Genomic DNA, 23,358 nt, shown 5'->3' with positions numbered 1-23,358 from the left:
AAATTCTTAGGGTACAGTCAAGTCATAATTTCTTATTTTCCCACAATCAGTGGTTAAAAATTTCCTATATTAAACCAATCATGGATATTTTATCAGAAATGTGATGTCAGAGAGTGGAGTGGCCGGAGGGGAGGGCGAGCGGGCGGGAAATAGGAATATTGAAACTGAAAATGAAGGAGCCACGCTGAGCAGGGGAGGGGAGGGGAGGGGAGGCGGCGCGGGGCGCCCCCAGCGCCACAGGTGGTGCCGCCCGCGCCGGGGCGCAGGCAGGCGGCGTGCAGCGCCAGGGCGGCGGCAGCTTCGCGGGCGGGCGCCTCTGCAGGCGCCCACGCGCAGAGGCCCGGCAGCCCGAAGCTCGCCGCGGGGGCCCCGGCGCGGCGCGGCGCTGCGGGCGGAGCCAGAGGCCGCGGCGGGCGGGGAGGCGGGTCTGTGCGAGCAGGGGCGGCGCGGCCGCGAGGGGCGGGCGGCCGGAGCAGAGGCCCCGGCGGAAGATGGGCGGTGGGCCCTGGCTCCCGCGGCGAAGCGGTTGAGCAGGGGCAGCGGGCGGGAGGCGGGCGCCGCGGGCCGAGCCTGCGCCTTCCCCTTCCCCCGCCGGCGGAGGGGCGGTCTCGGGCCGGGGGCAGTGGCGCCGGCGTGAGGCGCCGCAGCGGCCGGGGGAGCCGGAGGAGCGCCCGCCCCGGGAGCATGCGGCGGCGGCAGGAGGAGGAGTGAAGAGCAGTGGCGGCTCCTCCGCGCAGCTCCTCCTTCCCCCTCGCTCGGGCTGCGGTAGGACTCCGGCAGGAAAATGGAGCCGTTCCCCAGCGGTGAGTGCCGCGGCGGCGCCGCGCGGCCGGCCGGTGCCCCGAGCCGCTGCCGCGGGCCCCGCGCGGGGGAGGCTCGCGCCGCGGCCGCGGAGGGGAGCGGAGCGGAGCGGAGCGGAGCGGGGCCTCCCCGGGCGGGCCGCGAGCAGCCGGCCCGCGGCGGCAGCGCTGGGCAGCCTGAGGCCGGGGCGGCTCCCGCGGCGGCAGGCGGGACCCGAGCGGGGCTGGGGCGAGCGGCTTCTGGCGGGTGCTGCCTGCTGGAGGAGCGGGGGAGGCCTTTTAGCTCCCGCCCCGCTCCCCAGTTGAGCTGATAAACTAAAAAATTACCCCAAGTTTGGTTTTCTTTGGGATAATTCCCCCATCAGGCACGCACGTTTCTATTTAGGAAGGTGAGAACAGGCTCCCTTGCTGCTTCGGTGCTGTTGCGCTTTTTATTGCCCGGCCATAATCTCAGGGTGGCGGATAAGGGACATCGCGAAGCTGGGGCAACTTCTAAAGCGAGCAGTGCACTTACTCTGTGCTGCCCCGCGAAAAAGAGCCTTATTTGTGTCTGGAGTGCCGAAACCGTCATGGCTTTCTGACAGGGAGGGAGGAATCAGATCCTCTGTTTATGTAGGTATCCTAGTCGAGGCATTCTGAGCAGCATCCCATCCCAGCGAGGGAAGTGAGAAATACAGAAAATAAAGGAAGATCTAAGATGTTTACTTTCCCCTGTGGAAGCAAGGAAGCTTTCAGAATTGCCCATGCATTGCCAGAAGTGCTTAAAATAATGATTTGGTTGTAGCTTTAGGATAAGCACGCAGGAGCTTTTGTTGTTCTGTGATACAGCAGTGTATGTGCACCCAGTATCTGTGACTAAAAATGAAGCCCTGTCTGAGGGTGAAGTCTGTTACTGCTGCCTCTGCAGTGGTAACACATTCTACCAGGACAGAAGAGGAAATGAAGTTCTCAGATCAAATTGAAACCAAAGAATGTTTGGTTAGACAGAAGACAATAGCCAAATATGGAATTTGGACAAGACACTAGGTAACACATCTTCCTTCCTGTTGAAAATGCAGCGCTTTTATTATGGGCAGGATTTGGTTTGTTAAATTACAAGCACACTTAATAACCATAGCTGAAGCACTAGCTTGAGTTTACTGCATTGTATTTCAGTTTCTTAGGGATTTGTCATCTGGAATACAAAACTTCTGCCAAATCCAGAAAAAAACCCCTTATAGCCAAAACTAAATTTTATGTTTCTCTTGAGAAATTTTACCATCATTGCTGTGTGCTTCCCTGTTCTCAACTGCACTAAAAATTCCCTGTGCATTATAGAGCACATAGTTCACAATGTGAAGGATTAGCAACCTGAACTCTAGACAGATTTTGGTGGTTTAACTAACAAAATGGGCTTATTATTACTGTTTTATTAAATGATCCTTCTAGGGCCAGGGGTATTTTATGTACAAGCAGATGATGTTTTATATTCTTGCTAAAACCTGACCTTAGTAGAAGATCTTTCTGCTGCAGCTTATTACCATTGCAGAGTTGTAGTCTACGCTCTTGTACGTATGGTAAATTGTCTTTAACTGCAATACAATTTTGGGGGAGAAGTGTTTTTTTTTTTTTTTTTTCCTTTTTAGTAAGTTACTTGGTAAGCGTGTTTCCTTTAAGTTGAGGGAGATAGCCATCATATATCATTCTAAAAGTCTATTCTGCGTAATACCGTTGCTGTATTGTGCTAGACAACATGAAATGAATTCTGCTCTTTGTCCATGAAATTGGAAGAAGTGATTTGGTGGGCCTGAGAATACAGCTCAGAAGTAATTTCTGCTGCTTCTGAGAAGTCACATTCATGCACAGAGCTGTTCCCTGAAGTGAAACCCATGGCACAGTGATGATGGTGAGGCTGTTTGGAGGAAAACTTGGAGGAGTTCTGTAGATTTCCTCCAGAAAGCTGGCTCTGCTGAAAGGGAGACTAAAGGGAATTTGCAAAGATCAGAGCAGAGATGTTGATCATTATGTTGGATCATTATGTTAATGATCTTTATGTGTGTTGGTGGTCAATAGCAACTGTTCAAGTCTGAAATGAAGAGGAGGCTTACAATATTGCGTTTTTGAGTAACATGTTTGTTTCTAGGGCTGGTGGTCTGGAAGCTTTTGGCAGCATCACATTTTCAAATAAACTGTGCTTCACAGTTACTAAAAGTTTTTTTTATCTTATATGGTAGTTAAGAGTTCTGTTTGTGAATCTGTATAATTTTACTGTGATTGCATCCTAAGGTTTTCAGAGAACATTTTAGTTGGATGACAAGAAAACAATTATTTCTGTTACTTTCCAGATGTAGAGCTGCATACAAATGGGTATTTATCTTAAAATAGTTTTTGAGGCAGCAAATACACTAAAGGGGGAATGGAAGATCACTGTTTTTTAATTGTCTTTTTTGTTTTTTAATGAGAAACAAAAACATGGTCTTAATTCATCTCAAAAGTCAATTCCCCTCCCCCCCTTCCTTAAATAACCTCAGTATAAATATTTAGGCTTTCTATTTTTCCTTTTCCTAGGACCTGGAATAGTTGGATTAATAAATATTTAGAAATAGTTTCTGATAAAATGTTTATTTTTGGTCAAATTCTTCTATACATGACTTTTTAATTTGAGACCTTTTCAGAAATGTATGTAATTAAAAGTACATGAGAGACTTGCTTATTGTTGCACATGTCCTTTTTTTTTTCCTAAGCTATATGACGTCAAATTCCTCTGTTATTTGGGGACTGCAAATTAAAGGAGAGATTTTATTAATTCTAACCAATCATTTGTTACCCAAACTGTTCTACTCTAAACAACAACAAAAAAAGAAATATGGACTAAAGGGTATATGTCATGTAATTTGAGGCATCTCTCTTTCTGATGGTATTACAAAATACTCCATGAGGCTTTTGTTTTTAGTTTCAGATTACATGCATTTCTGACAGATTATTTCCCCATTTCCTGTTGAATACATTAAGCATTAAACTGTTTAGCTTCCTGTTTGAGATGAGAAGGGGGGAAAAAGTAGAAGTGAGCTATTGCAATGTTTCTCACTTAAGACAGGTGACTTGCACACGCAAGTATGTGCAGATGGGATAGGTTGTTGTGATGATCTGCTAAAATGTCAAGAATGATCCATTTATTCACTTTTTTGAATCATTTTTATCTGTTTTTTTTAACCCAGCAAATGGAAACTTTAAAATGAAATCTTATTAAAAAACTAAATTGAGCAAAATAAAAAAGAATCTCAGGGGAAGAAATACTGTTTTTGTACAAGATAGAAATGAGACAATCTAGGTAGTGAAATAATTTGTGAAAAAAAAATTGTGTAATCTATTTCATTTCAGCTAATTCCTGTCACTTCCCAAATAACTTCTTTCTGTGTACTAGTGGTGTTAGGTATTTAGATGGGTTGCAGGAGTATATTCAGTGTGCATAATCTAAGTCTACTGGGGTGAGACACTTAGCCTTGTTGTCAGTATTGTGCACTTTTCTGTTGTGAAGCCGAAGGGTTACTGTTTGTTTTGAGCTGTGCTACTTGGTCCTAAGTGACGAAGTAGTGTGTTGGTATGATGATAAAAAAGACCTCTTGGATTTTTTTTTTAATTTCGATGTCTTTTTTCCAGGTTCTAAGTATCCCAACATTTCTCTTGTAGTCAAGTAAATACTACTGATGGAAAAATTTGATTGCATCCATTTGTTTCTAAATACATGTTTTATGTTGTTCAGATGTGTGTTACTAAACAGTATTTTTCCACCGAACCATGTTGTAGCATCTGTAGTTTGTATTCCTGGATCAGCTAAGCTATGCAGAGCTCCCCCCCAATTTCTCAATGAATTGGATATTTGTTTGCTTTTATTGCAGTTCTGTGAACTCTTGGTCTAGCGATGGATGCTCAGAAATGAATGTGGTAATTCAGATGTGGTCTGTCTAACTATAGAGGAGAGATCATCTCTCTCTTGGCTCCATCTATGTTTACGCTCTGACAAAGATTTCCTTGCTTTTTTACTGCTGGCATTTTATGTTACAAGCTTGGATCTGGTTGTATGGTATTAGAAGCATACTTGGAGCAGAGTACTTCAGCACCTGTTGTAAAGTGAAAAGCCGTTTGATGATCAGAATAATGAGGGAAGGAGATGGGTAAGTGAAGGGAAAGGAGGGGAGAGAGAGGGAGACACAGAAGTTAATCTGTTTCAGATGTTTTGTTTTGGCAAGACCAAACATTGCAAGTTCACAAGAGGTTGAAAATCACTTACCCTGTTAAAATGGTACTTGAGGGCGTAAGCACTGACCATGGCTTTTTTTGTTTGAGTTTTTTTTTTTTTTTTCCATTGAGGTGTTCCATTTGCAGAATGAATGAAGTCACTGAATATCTGCAAGCTATCCCATGAGTCAAAAATGTCAAAAGCTTATGTTGATCTTGGTATCTGTCATCTATAAAGAAATTTCAGGTGTTTCTTACATTCTTTTTTTGGCAAGGTGGTGCATAGTCCAGCAACCGTGACTGACATCTGTGAGACTGTATTCACATGTGCTAGATAAAGACCCATAATAACAGCCAGGAAGAATGTTAGAAAGTAACAAGAGCTAGAATAAAACCACTTCTGTTTTTTTAGCTAATCAAATAGACTATTTTTTTATACTTAATGAGCACTGGCATAATAATTAACTACAAAGAAGCCAAATTTGGCTTTGTTTAGTGCTTAACTCTGGTTTCACTAGTGATGAATTCAGCTTTAGGTTCCCAGAATTGAATTCAGGTCTTCCCCTTTCTCTTCCACGCTGGTTTGAGTGAAAGAAGTTCAGCCTCAAGTGAATTTCCAGCTCTGCTAGAGAACATTTTTTTCATTAAATATGGCAACAAAAAGTCTTCAGAAGAACAAAAATGGTCAGTTTTTTCATGAGTAAGGGCAATACTGTTCCTTTAGCTATCAGAGAAATTCTTTTACATGGCAGCTACTTCTTAGACATCTGTCCAGCAGTATCTTTTTTTAAAAAAAAAAAAAAAAACTAAGTTTTAAAATACATCAGCATAATGCAGTATGTGACATTTTTTGTGAGCTGGATTTTACACATCTGTGAGTGTCTTAGAGTGCATATGCACATGCTAGTAACTGTGTGTTGAATTTTTTTGCCTTTAAGTGTGTTGAGCTTAAATTGTAAGACTCACAAAAAGATTATGTACCATGTAGCCAGGAAGAAAGGGAGAGAACAGATGGAGGCTCTTGAAAAAGGGGGGGGGGGGGGGAGGAACAGCCCTAGAAAACTCTGGCAGTTATGAGTGAGAGGGGAGTTTGGGGGTAATAGGATGTGTTGGGTTCTGCTCTGCTTGCCTCCTTCAGGCACAGCTGTTGTTTATTTCATCCTGAGTGGTGGTGTGCCAAAGAGATTCAAATAAGATCTCGATGCCCAGCTCTTCTATTGCATTACTCAGGGTATGTAGTAATGTGCTGAAGCAACGGCCATCATTACTACAGCCAGCGCAGACTAAGAGAAGAATCCTGATACCACTGAAAACTGGTCCAATGTTTTATTTGTTCATGTGGAAACAAGTTTTTGTTGTTGTTGTTGCTTGTTTGTTTTTTCAAAAGCTTGCCCTGTTTGGGGGATATTGGTTTCACTCAGCTTTAGTAAAGAGTAGCTGAGTGCAAGGAGCTGTCCTTGAGCTGTAATCGCTGTTTGACAGTGAAGGCACTGATTCAGAAAACACTCGAGTTCTGCTGTAACAGTACTTCCCTCACAGCACCATTGACTTTTGTGGGGAGCCACTTGTGTTTAAAACTAGGAATGTACCCAGCTTACTTAGAGCTTCGGGGCCTAACACTGCTCTTTATTTAAGCCTTTTTTCTTACAGAATCTGGCACTTGAAAACAGTTGCTTCTGCACTAATAATGAACAAAATTGTTTTAAATACATCAATGGAATCGTTTGTGACTGTTTTTCATGCGTGCAAGCCAATCTTTTCAGAAGCAGCTAGGCTTGTATGTGTGGGAGTCCAGAAAGCTCCAGAATGCTCCAGAAGCATCATTACCTTTGGGCTATAAACCCTGGCAGATGAGAGAGAGACGTAAAGAGCAGTCTTTCAGAAAATGGAACTGTGAATACAGCATGTATTAGCTGTCAACTTTGTTATCCAAATTTGTGCATTGTATTTCAGTTTCTTAGGGATTTGTCATCTGGAATACAAAACTTCTGCCAAATCCAGAAAAAAACCCCTTATAGCCAAAACTAAATTTTACGTTTCTCTTGAGAAATTTTACCATCATTGCTGTGTGCTTCCCTGTTCTCAACTGCACTAAAAATTCCCTGTGCATTATAGAGCACATAGTTCACAATGTGAAGGATTAGCAACCTGAACTCTAGACAGATTTTGGTGGTTTAACTAACAAAATGGGCTTATTATTACTGTTTTATTAAATGATCCTTCTAGGGCCAGGGGTATTTTATGTACAAGCAGATGATGTTTTATATTCTTGCTAAAACCTGACCTTAGTAGAAGATCTTTCTGCTGCAGCTTATTACCATTGCAGAGTTGTAGTCTACGCTCTTGTACGTATGGTAAATTGTCTTTAACTGCAATACAATTTTGGGGGAGAAGTGTTTTTTTTTTTTTTTTTTTTCCTTTTTAGTAAGTTACTTGGTAAGCGTGTTTCCTTTAAGTTGAGGGAGATAGCCATCATATATCATTCTAAAAGTCTATTCTGCGTAATACCGTTGCTGTATTGTGCTAGACAACATGAAATGAATTCTGCTCTTTGTCCATGAAATTGGAAGAAGTGATTTGGTGGGCCTGAGAATACAGCTCAGAAGTAATTTCTGCTGCTTCTGAGAAGTCACATTCATGCACAGAGCTGTTCCCTGAAGTGAAACCCATGGCACAGTGATGATGGTGAGGCTGTTTGGAGGAAAACTTGGAGGAGTTCTGTAGATTTCCTCCAGAAAGCTGGCTCTGCTGAAAGGGAGACTAAAGGGAATTTGCAAAGATCAGAGCAGAGATGTTGATCATTATGTTGGATCATTATGTTAATGATCTTTATGTGTGTTGGTGGTCAATAGCAACTGTTCAAGTCTGAAATGAAGAGGAGGCTTTCTTTTCAGAAGCAGCTAGGCTTGTATGTGTGGGAGTCCAGAAAGCTCCAGAATGCTCCAGAAGCATCATTACCTTTGGGCTATAAACCCTGGCAGATGAGAGAGAGATGTAAAGAGGAGTCTTTCAGAAAATGGAACTGTGAATACAGCATCTATTAGCTGTCAACTTTGTTATCCAAATTTGTGCTTTTTATCACTGACAATGAGGCCTTGGAATCTCTTGGCACAAGTGTACTCTGAAGTGTGAATATACATATGTAAAATCCTGTTCTCCAAACAACTGGAAAATAATTAAGTCATTACAAAACATGCACTTTAGCAATTTAAAAATACAAACCAGAAGGAAATGAGAACTATTAACGATGTTTAAAACATACAAGCCTGAAAAAAGCTGTGAACAAATAAAAAACCAAAACCCCAGGGAAATGGGTTAAATGTTCCTTCATATCTATCTTGTGTGGTTTAAAGGAACACAGTTAATGCCCTTTAAGACTGAAGGCTTCATGCTTGAAAGAAAGAAGGGTAAATCCAGACTGCCCAGTTCTGTCTTATGTGGGATGAAAGTTAAATGAAACACTTCTTTCCCTGAGTTGAATAATACTGTGATGCTGCTCTGACGGTGGTCTGCATTGCAGTGGAAGGAACACTGTTTTTGTCCTGCATTACGTATGCTGATTGGGCTAGCAAGCTCTATCATAGCAATTGACTTGTTGGCAACTGTCTTGATTAATCTGGCAAAAGTTCAGGGTAGTGCTGTGCTGAGGGATGGTGCCTGGGATAAAAGGGGCTACGATAGATGTTAAAATATAGGAGGGACAATAACCTTTGTACTTAAGTTCTTAGGGATTTTTTTCCCCCCTGCTCCTGTGTATACATAAAGCAGTAACAACCATTGATGTGGAATATCTAAAAGTACCATATGCAGATTCTAAATCTTGCCTTTGCCAACTTAGGTACTTTTCAGAGGAAGAGTAGGCAAAATCATACTAACTTTTCACCTTCAAAAATGATGATTGTGGGATTTAGATCAATGAAGACAGAAAAACTCTTGTGTGGAGCTTCAGGATGGAAGTGTTTTATTAGCAGGCAAAGTATCATTAGCACGGCTGTGAGCTGCAGAAATTCTTGTCTTCTAAGTAAAAATTTGTTGATTTTTAAAAACAAATATTATGCTTTGTCTAGAGAGGAACTGAGATGAGTTCAGAGGGTTGTCTTTTTTCTTTTTTTCCCTGTTTTATCTTTTCTTATTTTCTTACTCCACGCCTCTTCCTTTTCCTGGTAGCAGTATACATGTACTGAAACGTGTATAAATCTAATAACAGCGATGCAGCCAAGGATACCTATGTTGCCAGGCAAAGCAATCCAGAGTGCTCACAAGATCAAAATAGCTGCTTGTGGGCACAGCTTGTTGATGGGAGCTCCCTCGGGGCTGGCTCTGGAGTGACCTGGCTGGTATTTCTGTGGAAACCTGTCACAAGCCCTGGAGGGGCATGTTCATCTGCTGTGTAGAGGGGTCTGGCACTCTGTGATCTGCAGCTCTCCCACCTACTTTTTCCATGGTGACAGTGAGCGGAAGAGGTGATCCAGAGGCCCCAGGGTACTTCCTCCAAAGTCTCTGATTTTTGCTGCCCCCCGCCCCCCCGATAGTTGTTGTTGTAATGAAGCTGATTTCAAGCTGACAGGATGTATTGTGACTGTGTTGGGCTTTGGAGCAATTTGAATTTCAGTATTTCTTGGAGGTACCATGCAGGCACACTGCCACTTCTTCCTCTATCAAAGTGCTTTCTCCCATCATGAAATGGGACTGACAAGTATTTGGGGAGATACATTGTTGCTCTGTTAAGACCATGTACTGTGTGTCATGGGTAATGACCTTTAGACATTGTTGCTTCCGCAAGCTGAAAAGCCAGTTATGAAGCAGTAAACAAAGCACTTCCTTGTGACCTACAGGTGTTTTTATGCAGTATATCTTAGGAGTCATCAAATATGCATTATGTAAGAATAGTAATCTGGAGGGCACATCAGGTTGTCTTTTAGAAATTGTTCAAGATGAGAGGGTATGATGAATAGAATTTATTGTGTTTAAAAAAGGGTGGGGGGGGAAGATCAGCAAGCACCAGGTTGTATGTAGTCCCATAAGCCGCTGATCTGTTAGATGACTTAAAGTTCTCTGAATAATTTTCCCCGAAAGACAGACTTTGGAGGAGAAATCTGTTGCAACTTGAACTGTGAGAAATCATGGGCCTGGTATTCAGCCATGGTTTTACAGTGATAGTCAAGAAGATAGTCAACAGTCCTGAGTATGGGACTTTCAGTAGCTGAAGAAATTGGAGATGCAACTTTTTGTGGGCCTTACAAAAAGGGATTGAGTCTTGGAGACTCCTTACAACCATAAGGCATCTTAAACAAGCATTTTTATGTATTTTTAATTGCAAAGTATGCAATTAACCATATTGGAAATAGGAAACAAAAAAATCCCGTCCTCTAAAATTAATAATCAGTACCCTCTTTCCCACTGTTTTCCTGTGTTTTGTTGCACAAGTGATTGGGGATGGAACACTGGCTTGAGGTTATTGAGGCTTTTGGGAGATTTTCTCTCTGAGTAGTGTCTAAAGAGTAAAGGATCATAAAAGTACACTCTTTTTGCTGTGGAACTCCTTGATTGAAAATTGATAATATTTTACAAGATGTAAAGGGACATGATAAATCTACATTGGATACCAAAATCCAAACTGAGCTTGTAGTGGGTAGCCTTATTCTTCGCTCATCTCTATCGACGTCCAGGGAAATACTTATGGAATAAGTACCTTATGTGTTTGCATTTGAATAGTTGAAGTGTTCAGTAAATGATAGCCACTCTCTTTTCCCCTTCCATGAAAATTTCTTTTTGCTGATGATGTAAAAGTAGTAATTCAAAATGACATATCGATATAACCGGGCTATGTACTTAAAACTGTGTTGGTAGATGTTGAAATGTGATTGATCCATGTGGTTCTTCAGCCTGAAGTCCTGCCAAAGAAAATGCATTTGTGCTTTCATTAAAAATCGGAAGAAACCTTGAGTAAACCTTTTAGAAGCACCCAAGAATAATAAACAGTGACTTAAATGATACTGCTCTTACCTTCCGTTTCTTACGGCAACTTAAGAGGGGGTTCTGAAAATACGTAATCGTGCATTGTTTTAATTTCCAAGTTAGGCTCCTATGGCAAAATTTTGCTCTGAGGTACGTGCAGGAGCTTGCTATTGAAATGTTCGGTCATTCATAGGTGGAATAAACAAAACCCAGTAAAAGTAGCCCTTACAGTACAGGGAGAAAGAGAGGGAGCAGAGACCTTGTATGGCATGGAAGTTATGTTCCGTTGCTTATTTCAGTCTGGAAAACAGCATTGTCCCTCCTTTACAGGAAAAACAGTACATGTTTAAGTTAGAATAGTATAAAAATTATTAAAAACTTATTTTTCCCTAAACAAGTGCTTGTGTGTTTGCCCCCCATTTTTTTTCCTTCTCTTGTTGCCTAATTCAAGAAGCCATGATTATGTGTTTAACTAGACAGATTCTTGCAAACCTCTACCAGTTTATTTCTGTAGCTTTGTCTCCTGACATGAGTCCCATGCAAAGTGGCATTTGTCACTAGGATACTGCCAGTACTTTGAATATTGGAAAGACTTCATTTAAGCTGGTGTGTGCTTTTTGATAAAAGCTTACAGTACTGCTGGAGTATAGAGGGACAGCATGTATGTTTGCATGTTAGTAATGACACTGCAAAAAGCAGCAGAGGTTGTCTGGGTTTTTGCCACTGCCCCAAACGGAAGTGTCCTTATCTGTATGGATGAAGGGGTGAATTCCTAGCCATAACAGAAAAACTCCCACCTTACTTCAGTGAGGTTATGACTGTATCTGAGGCTTTGAGGGCTTGTTCTCACTGAGTGAATGTGTGCCATCATCTGTTTTTGATGCTTATGGACTATTAAGAAGACTAGCAAATGCTATTTTAAGCTCCTTATCAACGAGAGGCACAAGTAACTTTATCTCTTTCTCTTTTAAATGAATGCTTTGATCACATTAAAGCGTATAGGCATATGTGTATGTTTGTGTTTAGGTATGTGTTTTATTTATAAAAATTTACATATGTACTCTTGTATGTATGTGCTCTTTATTCATGGGAAGTAAGGACTTGCTGTTAGCTTCCTTTTTGCTTCTGTTCTGTCTCTAAAAAGCCAGCAGGGCACAGAGATGATATGCAAACTTTTTGTAGCAATATTTTATATTTCCTAATTCCTCTTGGATGTGTTTTCTTCTATTGGAATATTCCTCCCTGCCTTCTGAATTCATTAATCTAAGAAAGCAAGCAGTGACATCTGTTCTGTTGCAGCCTAACTTTTCTTTTTTTCAGGAATGTCTTTCTTATGTAAAGGATCTAAAAAGAAGTTTTAGCAAATTAAAAGAAAAGAAATGCAGGTGTGGAAGCTTGTAGTTCTAAATTGAATTATTTGTGGTTTCCCTCTTATGCATCTCATGGACTGTTGCCCCTATGTGCTGACTATATGAGTGAATAAGGATTTTGACTAAACTTTATTCTGGAGAGTCAAACTTACTTCAGAATAGAGCCTTTTGGTGTAAACAAAGACTAATTATTATATAGAGATATTTATGCATCTTAGCAGTGTACTTAGTACTCCTTACTGATGTCACGCTCTGAAGCCATGGCTTCTGTGTAGTTGCATACTGCCGTATGTAAAAGCTTCTTATGGGAGTAAAATATGTTCTGGATATTGATTAAATATCTCCTCTATGTGCCTTGCCAGCTCTGCATATTTAAGAGAAAATCAAATTACAAGCATAACATTGTGTGCATGTGAGGTCTGTATTAGATTGTCCCTGTTGGTTACCAGTCGCATTTGAGCTCAGCATGGCTAAAAGACAGAACTGGTAATGCTATTTATGAAGGTTAATGGCCTGAAGGCTATGAAAGGTAGTGGCATGTGAAATGTGAGATTGGATTTCAAAAGTCATGAAATTCAGATTTGATCTTACAGGAATAGTAAAGTGATCACTTGTAAGTTTGTTTGATGGTGTTGTCATTTTTTTTTTTTTTTTTTTAAGAGTTAGGACACTTTTGATATTTATTTGGCACCCTGACTTTAATTCTGAGCATTATATATGTGTAATACTGCAGTACATACATTCCATCATCCTTCACCATTACTTTATTCATGTGTGATGTTATACTGTACCATGTTATGTTACAATGAGAAAACAGTTACAAAGCATACATCAAAAATGCAGTAGTAGTTTTTCTGTGAGAGCGGACTCACTCTGCTGCATGTTTTGTTTGCTTGATGCAACTGAAATTTTGTCTTTTAGCGCTGTACTAACGAGCCCTTTTGCAGAACACTAAAAATGACAAGGGGGAAATATGATCATAGTGATGGATAGGTTTTGCATTAGATCAGAAGTTGGGTAATGCTCCTAAGGGAAAAAAAAGTGTGTGCGTGTGCCTCAGCTTTCTCCTCTCTCCTGGTTTCCTAAAAATCTTTCAGTATTACAAACTGTGGTGTTTATGACTATAGATAGTTGGTTCCTATTTATTTGTTTATTTATGGATGTTAAAAGCATCACAGAATAAATCTGAGCCTCCTACATACTGCTGTAGAGTATTGCCATTAGGGCAGTAGGAAACATAGTAGGGGATATATATTAGCTACAGACGTGGAATTTAGCTGCACATTTCATTTAGCCTTTGAAAAATGTCTTGTCATAACTGCTCAATAGTCATGGTCATTCTTCCCAGCACCAGAGACCCATATTAAACTGGCTTTTAGGAGACTTCATTAAATTTGCTCAGACCAGGAGGGTCATTTGCAAACACAGTCTGCCCTTCTGATATCAGGTTCTTGTAGATCCTATAATATTATCATTTTTCAGGAGGTACTTATGTATCTGCTTTGCTATTTGAATGTTAACATTGTACCATAACTAAACTAATCATTTTTGCCATTCTGTGAGCTGCTGTTGAAGTTCATGGATGCAGGCATTAATTCCTGTGCAGGCATCTAAAATACTCGTGAGAGTGTATGGAAAGTCACGTAGGCTAATGTTGTTAGTAAAATCGCTAAGCTTTTTTGAAATTACTCAAGCTCACTCTCTAATGACGAGTTCTGAATGATTCCTGTGTCCCTTGCTTCTCTCCATAGTAATTGAAAACCACATGCAGCTTGAAGATTAAGAACAAGGCACTTAATGTTTCCATAAATGTTTCCTTCCAGAGCAAATATTTACAGCCATGCTTTGGTCCTATTTATAATAGAAAAGTTGGCATGCACTGCTAATAAGCCTATGCTATCTCGGGCGCAGCTCTAATTTTGATCGCATGTTCCTGTCTGAGGAAAAAAACCTAATTCTTAGAAGGTTCTGGCAGTTCATGATTTTTCCTCTTGCAAGTGGAAGGTGGGTGCACCCCATGCACCCAAGTGGAGCAGTGATAAGAGCTGCAGAGCTGGGAAACCTGACAGTCTTTCGGGAGCCCTTTGTAAAGGAAATGTAGATTTGTTGGATCCTGTTCATCTAGAGAGAGGTGTTTCAGCATAACTCAAGTGATGCTACAGCCACTGAACCTTTAGTAGTACCTTTGGAAATGTCTTGGAAACTGGCGACTTTAACCACCTTGTTGTATGTGAGTGCATTTGGGACATCTCAGTGCATCTTTTTGCATGTAAATCTAGCAGTGCCTGGAACTGCAATTTGTTGGCAGATGGGATTTTCTAAGATGCCTTGTAACTTCTGGAGTGCTGAGTTTCTGTATTTTGCAAGATTTTTCTTTTGTGTTTTCTGCTCTGCTTGATTTTTGTTACCAAGACTTTCATTGCCTCTGACATTCCTGTGTCCCATTCGGTGGTAGATGAATGATAGCAAAATGCTTTCAACTAGGACTTCTGATTTACCTGAAATTCTGTCAGCCAGATGTCCTCCTATTTCTGAGCTAACTGAAGGTTAAAAATGTGTTTTCTTACTGCTGATTTTAAATTACATGCGTTGTATTGTGCACTCTCCTTCTTCATTTCTCTGTGTAGTGTGGAATTGTATTTTCTTGCTCAGAATTTGAAATGCATGGAGCGTACAGGAAGACTTAATAGGAAAAGAAGAACTTTAGTCAAAATGTTACCGTAATTAACAAATGCTTGCCGATGCAGGCAACAGTTAAACAAGATTGTTAGGAAAGACAAGAAGATGAGCATTTCTCTCCCTTTTTTTTTAAATCCAAACAGTAATATGGGCTGCTTTTTGTTGTTTTTTGTTGTTGTTGTTTAATCAGTTGGAGGCAGCCCAAAGCATAGCAGTACAGGAGAAGTCTTTTGCAGTATATTAAGAAGAACTAAATCAATATGATAGAAAAAATGGTCATAAACCAGGAAGTAGATGGCTTAGAACAAGCCGAAGGGATTTTACTAGCTCAGAGAGCTGGATAAAGCCAAATTCAGCATATCACTATTGAAGTTGGGTTTCATTTCTTCTTTGCTAGATCTATGTTATAGGCTTATATGGTTATTTCCTTACTTTGTGGGAAGTAATCTGAAATACATTCGTTATCGGCGAGGGAAAGTTATCAGTTCTTTTCAAAACGGAAACAGTCATAGAAATGGCAAATATGACATCTGTATTATGGTTGCATAACATAGATACTATTTAATTTTATTCATATGTTTAAAAGTGCTAGAAGACTTAAAGCTATCTACTAGCAAACACAACTGTGTATAATCTCAAAATTGGAAATTTATGATTCAGTTCAGTTTTAAAGGGGAAAATAAAAGGCCTGTCTTTTCTCAACTTACTGCTTTGTTGGATGCTGTGATTTTAAGTGTATGTTGCACCTGGTTCGTATTTTGCCACTAGAAGAAACACAAGTGTAATGTAATATGGAGATAATGGTAGAAGGTGACCTTAGTTACTGCTCCAAGAACATGCAACTTTGCAGCAACATGTTTGAAAATTATGCAGATTTTTTTATTATTATTATTATTTTTTTATTTGCACTGTTTTCAAATAGCGAAGACTATAGTATCTTTTAAAGAGCAGCAGATTTCCCAAGTTGACAGTTTCTAGTGACTTAGGTTTTAGGGATTTTCTGTAAATGAACTAATAATGTGTGCACACAGAGATTTGAACCTCGCTTGAATTTAAGAAGCTGTAGTCCTCATCCATGAGGTCCATGCAGTATATTACTGTAGAGGGATTTTCTGTAGGCTTCAGGGCCAGGAATCCCTTAGGATGAGTAATTTGCTTTTGAGCTCTGACTAAACAGAACTTTTTTGTTTGGGAATTTTTTTTTTCCTGCCCCCTTCTCTGCGGGGAAAACCAGGATCAGAAATATTACTGCTTGCATGACCCACAGAAGCACAAGGTTTTGGCTAGGTTTTTGAATAAGTTCCACAGTATATTGTGTTGGTTGGTGTGGTTTATTTGGTGTTTGGTTGTTTTTTGTGTGTGTGATCCTCAAGAGTCTGTGCCAATGTCCTTGTGCCTTTTCTGAAAGTGACTTCCTGTGTCCCAGAGAGCTGCGTCTATGCACTGTGCATGAAAATAGTAACGGGGATTATCTGCTGACTGTGCTCTGAATCAGTTGTCCATGGGGAAAACTTAAGGAACCCTACATAATTTTTGTTGTGTGATGCTTTGGAAACAGAAGAACAAAGCAATTTTTAAAATTAGTTTGCTATTTAAACAATTTATTTCTATTTTACTTTTTTTATTAGTTCTTCCAAAGCTTTGAGGCATTTATTTCCCCTGGATTGCCCTTTGAGGTGTTTACATATATTCATTCAGTTCTGTTCTGAAACAGCATTCCATTCTTGGTAATACTTTTCCTCACTTTAACAGCTACTGAAATATTTAGATTCATGTGTTGAGCTTGGGGAATACAGCATTTTAAAGGAGTGCCTCAGGCAGTTCAGTGTTGATTGGTCACAAAAGGTAGCAACAGGGAAGGATTTTAAGTGGCCTTAATAAGAAACAAAACTACAGCTCCTTCATATTCCTTTTATGTAAACACAGGGTGCAGTAATCCTGTGAATGCTGCTGAATTTCTCTCCACTATGACTAGGTACATCTCATTCACCAGGACTACTAATCATGCTTTTTGGGAAAGTTTTGGCATTGTGCAAAAAAAATGAAATGTGTGTTTCTGGAAACTAGTAATAAATTACATTGATGGTATTTGCTGGCAGCTCCAGCTGGTCTAGAGCTCAGCTGTAATCAGACACTTTTAAGAGAGGTTATGGTAACAGACAGTAATTGTTCCAAAGCTTTGGAACCGCAGGTTCAAAAGAGAGGGATTGTGGAAAAGTAGAGGCATGGAGGAATGAAATTTTTTTTCCAAACTAGCAGAGTTAGAAATGAAACCGGAGTCCTAGGGTTGCTATTCTGTTCATTGGGCCATGCTGCCTTGTGTTAACTGATGGGATATGTGAATGGTGTACAAATATAGGGCAAAGTATTGCCTCTTGCCATAAGGAGGGAGGAGAAAAAAATTAAGAGTTTCTAACTAAATTTCGTAACATTCGGTTTGAGATTGCTATGTGACTTAATATACTTGCTCAAACCTTTGCAATCACAAATGCTTTATGTACTGGAAAGATTGCTGCATCAGGCTGTTTGCTATTGTGCATGTGTGTATAAAAATTACTTATAATGGAATATAAACCCTACAAAGTCTGTTAAAAAGCCTATCCAAAGTCTAAGTCTTAGCCCCCTGTTCATATCTGGAGGGTTGTCAGGTTTGATCAGTCTTGAACCTCTCTAGAGAGAAGTTCTGTGACAAAGAAGAAGAGCTGGCAGTTACAGAGAGGAGGAATTAGAAGTGAAGGGGGATCCTGTGTCTGCTTGGAGACTGAAGTAAGACAAGAGCTAGTTAGGAGCTCTAAGTAAGGAACCATAAGTTAATTTTTTTGGTAACTCGTCTTAGAAATAGGTGTACAACCACTGTAGTGAATTTGTGGCTGTAGCACTCTGAGGAGGAGTAGGAGGAGCCTAGAAGACATTCACATTTTTAATCATTTCATCTTCTCCTGGGAAGCGATGGGAGGAAGCCCAAGAGCTGCTGCTCTGAAAGGAGCAGAAGAGCAAAGGGGAGGATGGAAAATGCAGAATGCTCTCTGCACTGTCTTGGACACAAGTGCCTGGGAAAGGGTGGTGACTTAAAGGGACGTGGTGAGAGGATGGCGTACCTTTCTGTCAAAGGTGGAAAACGATGAGTCAGGGAAGGGACTAGGAACTGTGATGTTCACTGTGTGCTGTTCTACCAGCTTTTAATAACTGGGAATGCAGTATGCTTTTTTTGTGTGGGAAGATGTGATACACAGGAGGCCTTGCCATAGGCAAAGAATTTGAGAAAGGTTGTGCAAGTTGAGCAAGTTACTTGATTAGCTCTGATTTATAAGATTTATACCTAATATTAAGAATCTCCAAGGCCAGCAATGAATTTATGCTGAAGAATTCTACCTCAAGGTGGTGAGTACTCAGTGAAAAAGATAAAAAGGTAGGGCTAATGATAAAGGAGTTGCAGAGCTTGGCTTTAGGTTTTTATTTCTGCAGATTTTTTTGAATGGAATAGAATTATATGTGAAGTCTGTCTGGACTGACCATCAGTTGCACTGGTTGTCTGTGACAGCAAGAGCTGGACTGTGTAGCTCCGGTGGCTCCAGTCAGTACTGTATTCCTACTGTTTAGTTCCCTGATTCAGCAGAGATGAAGGGAAATTCAGGTAAACCAGTCACTTTGGAGATGGTCTCCTTTTGGGTGGGTCAGAAAGTGATGAAGCTGTTGGTAGGTAGTCAACAATCAGGTGGACTGAAAGGCTTCATCCTGCTCTTCCTGCACCGGCTGTAGACATTAGGATGACAAGCAGTACTGCAGATCAGTGGGGCAAGTTACCCTGTTTGCATTAACTACCTGGTTAAAAAACAGATTCTGCTTCATGGGTATGCCCCTGTGCTCAGGAAGCAGAGCTTTCCTGTCATAGCCCCTGATGCTGCATCAGCAGGCAGTTACAGCTTAAGTCAAAGTAATGATTAATTAGCAGTCCAGTTGCTTTTGGCGTATTGTCTTAAGTGTCCCTGGTGTTATTCTTTGTTTGGATCATGAAGCAAAAATGAATCACCTAAGGAAGCAACTAGTTGAAAGGTTGGCAATGTGTGGAGATTCCCTAGAACCGTTACCTATTTATCTAATGCGTTTATTGCTGCAGGCTACTGCACAGCTGATCATCTGAGGAGACTTTTCATGTATGTATTTGCTGAGAAGACTAACTTCGTATAAGGAATCATGTTGTAGGTTTCTTAAACTGAGGATATTTCTGAGATGACCAGCAGGTTTTGAGATTTATTTAACCCATTAAGTAACTTTGAAGCTGCATCTAAACATTCAGAATGAGCCTGAAATAAGGTTTTAGGTGAGGAAAAAGCTTTGTTACTCATAGAGATTGTATTCTGAGCAGTTACTGGCATATGCAGCCAGGAATTCATCAGTGTTGTTCGTATTCTTTGAGAGCCTCGTGGAAGAAACAGGATCTCTCTTTATGTTGAGATAATATCACCCAGGTGTTCAAATCCTGTGCTGAAGATCTGAAGATACAGCATATAAGTACAAGATAATAGATGGATTTGGGTAAGGCCTAAATAAAAGTGGAAGGGGGAATAAAAGGAGATAACATTGATTGCTTCAATATTCAGCTCTTCTAAGGATTTTACTCTTAATTACAGCCTTTATTTCTGTTTCATGTTAAACTATTGATTTAAAATACTGTAGAATTTACAAGCTGTCATTTGTATTTGTTGACCTTTTTCTTTGTATTATGCCTCAGTTGCTATAGTGGTTAAGTGAGGTGGGAGCCTAACAGTATTTGAGTCACTTCCTTCTCTCCTGGATTTCTGAAAGATATTTCTGACTTACCTGATTATGCAGTTAGTTCATATATACTGTTAACTATGGTTTCTGGCCTTATTTTATCTTTAAATTTAGAAAAATAGCAAATTTCTTGCTATGGAAATGCTAACAATGATTGTTTTTAAGTCTGCATATTCAAAAACTGCCAGTTCAGATGTTTAGTTGAAGATTTATCACTTAAGCCACTACCAAGCAGTACTTGCACTACTAGCAAGCCAAAGCCATTTTGTTCCTTTAAACTGTTCAAAAGATTTTGGATAATAAGTTGCATGTATCTGTATTGGGCCTTCTTACTTCTGTTATCTTAAACTCTAATGCTGATTTGCAATGATAGTATTCTAAACCAGCAATATAAGGAACTACTGATTTTTAACTGGCCGAAGAAAGCAATCTGCACTGAGGAAGCAGTTGCACTTGATGAAATATTTCTCACTTTTTGGGTGTATGTAGAATTTTCCAGTGTATTATTTAGGTTCTCATTTTTCTTCAGAATGCTTCTGTGTACCAGTTCCAGCAACTACAAAAATGAATCCGTGTTTTGGAGCCCTCCTTTGGGCTGCCCATCTCCCTTCTTTCCTGGCAGCCAAGGCAGAAACAATAGCTGCAACGATTGTTTGCTGAAGTTTCTGAAAGTTTGCTGGATATTGCTTAATGATACTTGATAGTGTGTTTTCCTCCCTGCATTCAGACAAACTATACAATGTAAATTTCTCTGTTTTTGTGTCTGCTCCCCCCACCTTTAAAAAAAACAACAGGTTCTGGAGCAGGTATGCTTATTTTTCGCAAAACTTCTAGTACTATATGTGCGTAGACCATAGGCCAGATTTTACTACCTTTTAAAGACACTGCAAGTATAGCTGAAAAACTTAGTACATCTGTCTTGGGTATAATAGGTTCTCTTTAATTGTGGACTGCTTCCAAAACCTGTTTTTAGGATATGATGAGAAACTGTTATTTCACTAAGCAAAATAAGAATTGCAAGCTTTAATGCAAATGTTCTTTTGATACCTACTTTTCAAGTCCCCCCCCCCTGCTGGGAACACATTTAGGCTGAAATTATTGTTCTTGATATAAAATGGTACAGAGACTTCACATGCATCTTTATTTCTGCGAAGTTTCTCTGCGGCATGACATATCTAAGTTACTGACATGGGTTAGGTAATATAAAGAACACCAGCATTTGTACAGTCTGTGTATCCAGGGCTACGTATGTGACCTGCTTAGCCTTCATTGCCTTTTTCCTTTCTTTTGTTACTAGCCCCAAAGCCCAAATAAAGGAGGGAAGATCAGGTTCTACATACTATAACTGGTCTTACTGTTCTTATGAGAGTACATCTGTCCCCTTGAAAAGTGCTTACCTGCTGTACATGTTGCACTTGCAAGTGCTTGGAAGTTTTTTGAAATTGCTTGTAAGTGCTTTAAATCTTTTCTTACAATTCTGTAAACAAAGGTCTATTCATGTATCAGGAATCATATATTCTGAACTTCCTGATTCTTCTAAAATTGTGCAAGTATTTCACCACTCCTAGAAAAGGTGGTATTTAGACTGATAAATATGCAAGAATTTAAAATAAATCTTTAAAGGAAAAAATACCATGAAGTTGCCCCCCCCCCCCCCCCCCCCCCCCCCGTTGTGTGGTTTAGCAAGTGCAACCAGTCTTTATTTAGTAGAGAGAAATTCCATGTGGCTTATTTATGGGATTTATTATTTGGTCTGTAACTGCTTCTGTTAAGAAAAGGCTAATGCTTTTAAAGTTGGACATAACAGTTAGATATGTAAAACAGCATTGTGGCCCTGAATAATTATCTCCATTGTTCAACACTTGCAGCTCTTCCTAAAATCATTCTTCGCATAGAATTATTTTTGACATAAAAATCAATGAGTTGCATAGCTGAGTACTCTGTTTCAGTGTGTATAGCTTTTATTGTATAACTTGAGCTGTGATGTTGCATTCTGCTTTGCTTGCCTTGAATCCCATGGAGTGACTTTTTTTTTTTAATCAAAGTGGATCAACTAGTTCATTATTAGAAGTTTCCTTTTCTTGCTACTAGCACAGCAGAAAAAAATGATACTGCTATTCTATTTTTCTCCGTCAAAATATAGTAAGGGAAGGACAATAAATATTGAATCAGTTATACTCCAGATTTATAAGACTATCCAGTTTTATTAAGTCATGACATATTTCCTGGGAACATGTGTCACTTCCTCAGTGTCTGCATATGTGAGAATGAATGGGGGTGTGCATGCGCACGCATGTATGTGTTGTTCCTTCTGTATAAAATGCCTTGCTTCAGCATCAGGTAGCAAAGCCAATCATTTCTTCATACTTTTGCTGTGCTTGGGCTATTAGTGAAGAATATAGAACACGTCAACAGATCAGTAAATGTGTATTGCTGGGTAGCAGTAACTCTGTACCCTCTCTCTCACTACCTAAATGCAGCTGAAGTAGTTTAAATTCTATGGGAATCGATCCTTCTTCCAGTTAGTAGGTAGGCTTTATACAGAGCCATTTGGTCTGCTCTTGGGTTTTGTCGCTTATCTGCTGAACTGTGACAATATAATACCCGATTGCTGGTTGGCTTCTATGTTACTCCAGGTTAACAGAAAGTTCCCTGTGCTTATCTCTGCAGTAGGGCTTGGTTGCTGCAAAATGCCAGGTGTTACTGTAATTATTTTAACTTTTTTTAGTAAGAATGCTACATAACACCAGAATGTTATTTAGAAATAATGTACAGAACTTCATTTTCAAAAAGTGATGACAAATTGTCTAGCTGGACCTACGGGTTAGCTTGAGTTTCAATTGTGTGTTTTATTTTAATCACTTTATTAGAATATGGAAAGCTGAAAAGAACCACCATTGCAGTAGAGCATTTTCTGCATGCATTTTAAAAGGGGGTGAATTTGAGAAACAGATAACTTAACACTCAAAGCCTTACATGAATTTGAGATTTCAGTTCTTAAATAGAATGCCTAGATGGGGGAATCCTGATAGCTAAAAAAAAAAAAAAAAAAAAAATTCCTTGTTTTTGCAAGGGAGAAGTCTGTACTTCTAGCATTATAAAGAGTTATTGTTAGCATTATAGGAAGATACTGACTTAGAAAAATAAAGGGATAATGACTTTTTGTAGTCTACAGAATATTTGTAGTAGATTCCAAAAACAATGTTGTAACGTACTTCATTGTTGTACATAAAGCATTGGGATGCATTATGTGTTGTTGTCTGAGGCTTTTGTACTGCAGGGGAAAACTTATATTCACCTCTTTAGTGGCAACGTAGCTCTTCTGAAGAAAACGAATACTTGCAGCAAATGCTAGACAACTTTGCTGCACCCTCAAATTGTCCCTGTGTGATCAAAGGTTTCAACTCAGTTAATATATTGAACTTGAGTATTGTTGTAAAGTTGCTTTGTAACTTACAAGACTAAATTGCAAAAGGGTGTAAAAGTCAAAGATTTGTATTTTATAGGAACAAGAAAAGTGCCCTACTTGGGTTTAGTTTGTTCTGATTAATTACTGT

The 23,358-nt window shown here is 39.8% G+C and overlaps 1 protein-coding gene across 2 annotated transcripts in view; it reads left to right on the top strand.

The window, feature by feature from the left end:
• Positions 1-426: 426 nt before the first annotated feature.
• Positions 427-23,358, top strand: part of LOC112980261 (leucyl-cystinyl aminopeptidase) — a 68,338-nt gene continuing 45,406 nt past the window's right edge. For both annotated transcript variants that reach the window (XM_064500473.1, XM_064500474.1), the window contains exon 1: positions 427-803. In XM_064500473.1, the coding sequence (XP_064356543.1) occupies positions 785-803 (19 nt within the window). In that variant the 5' untranslated portion in view covers positions 427-784. The remainder of the gene's footprint in view (positions 804-23,358) is intronic.

Source organism: Dromaius novaehollandiae, chromosome W, assembly GCF_036370855.1.
Source record: "Dromaius novaehollandiae isolate bDroNov1 chromosome W, bDroNov1.hap1, whole genome shotgun sequence".
NCBI lineage: Eukaryota > Metazoa > Chordata > Aves > Casuariiformes > Dromaiidae > Dromaius > Dromaius novaehollandiae.
Note: the sequence above shows the minus strand (reverse complement) of the source record. Positions and strands in the feature narration are given on the sequence as shown.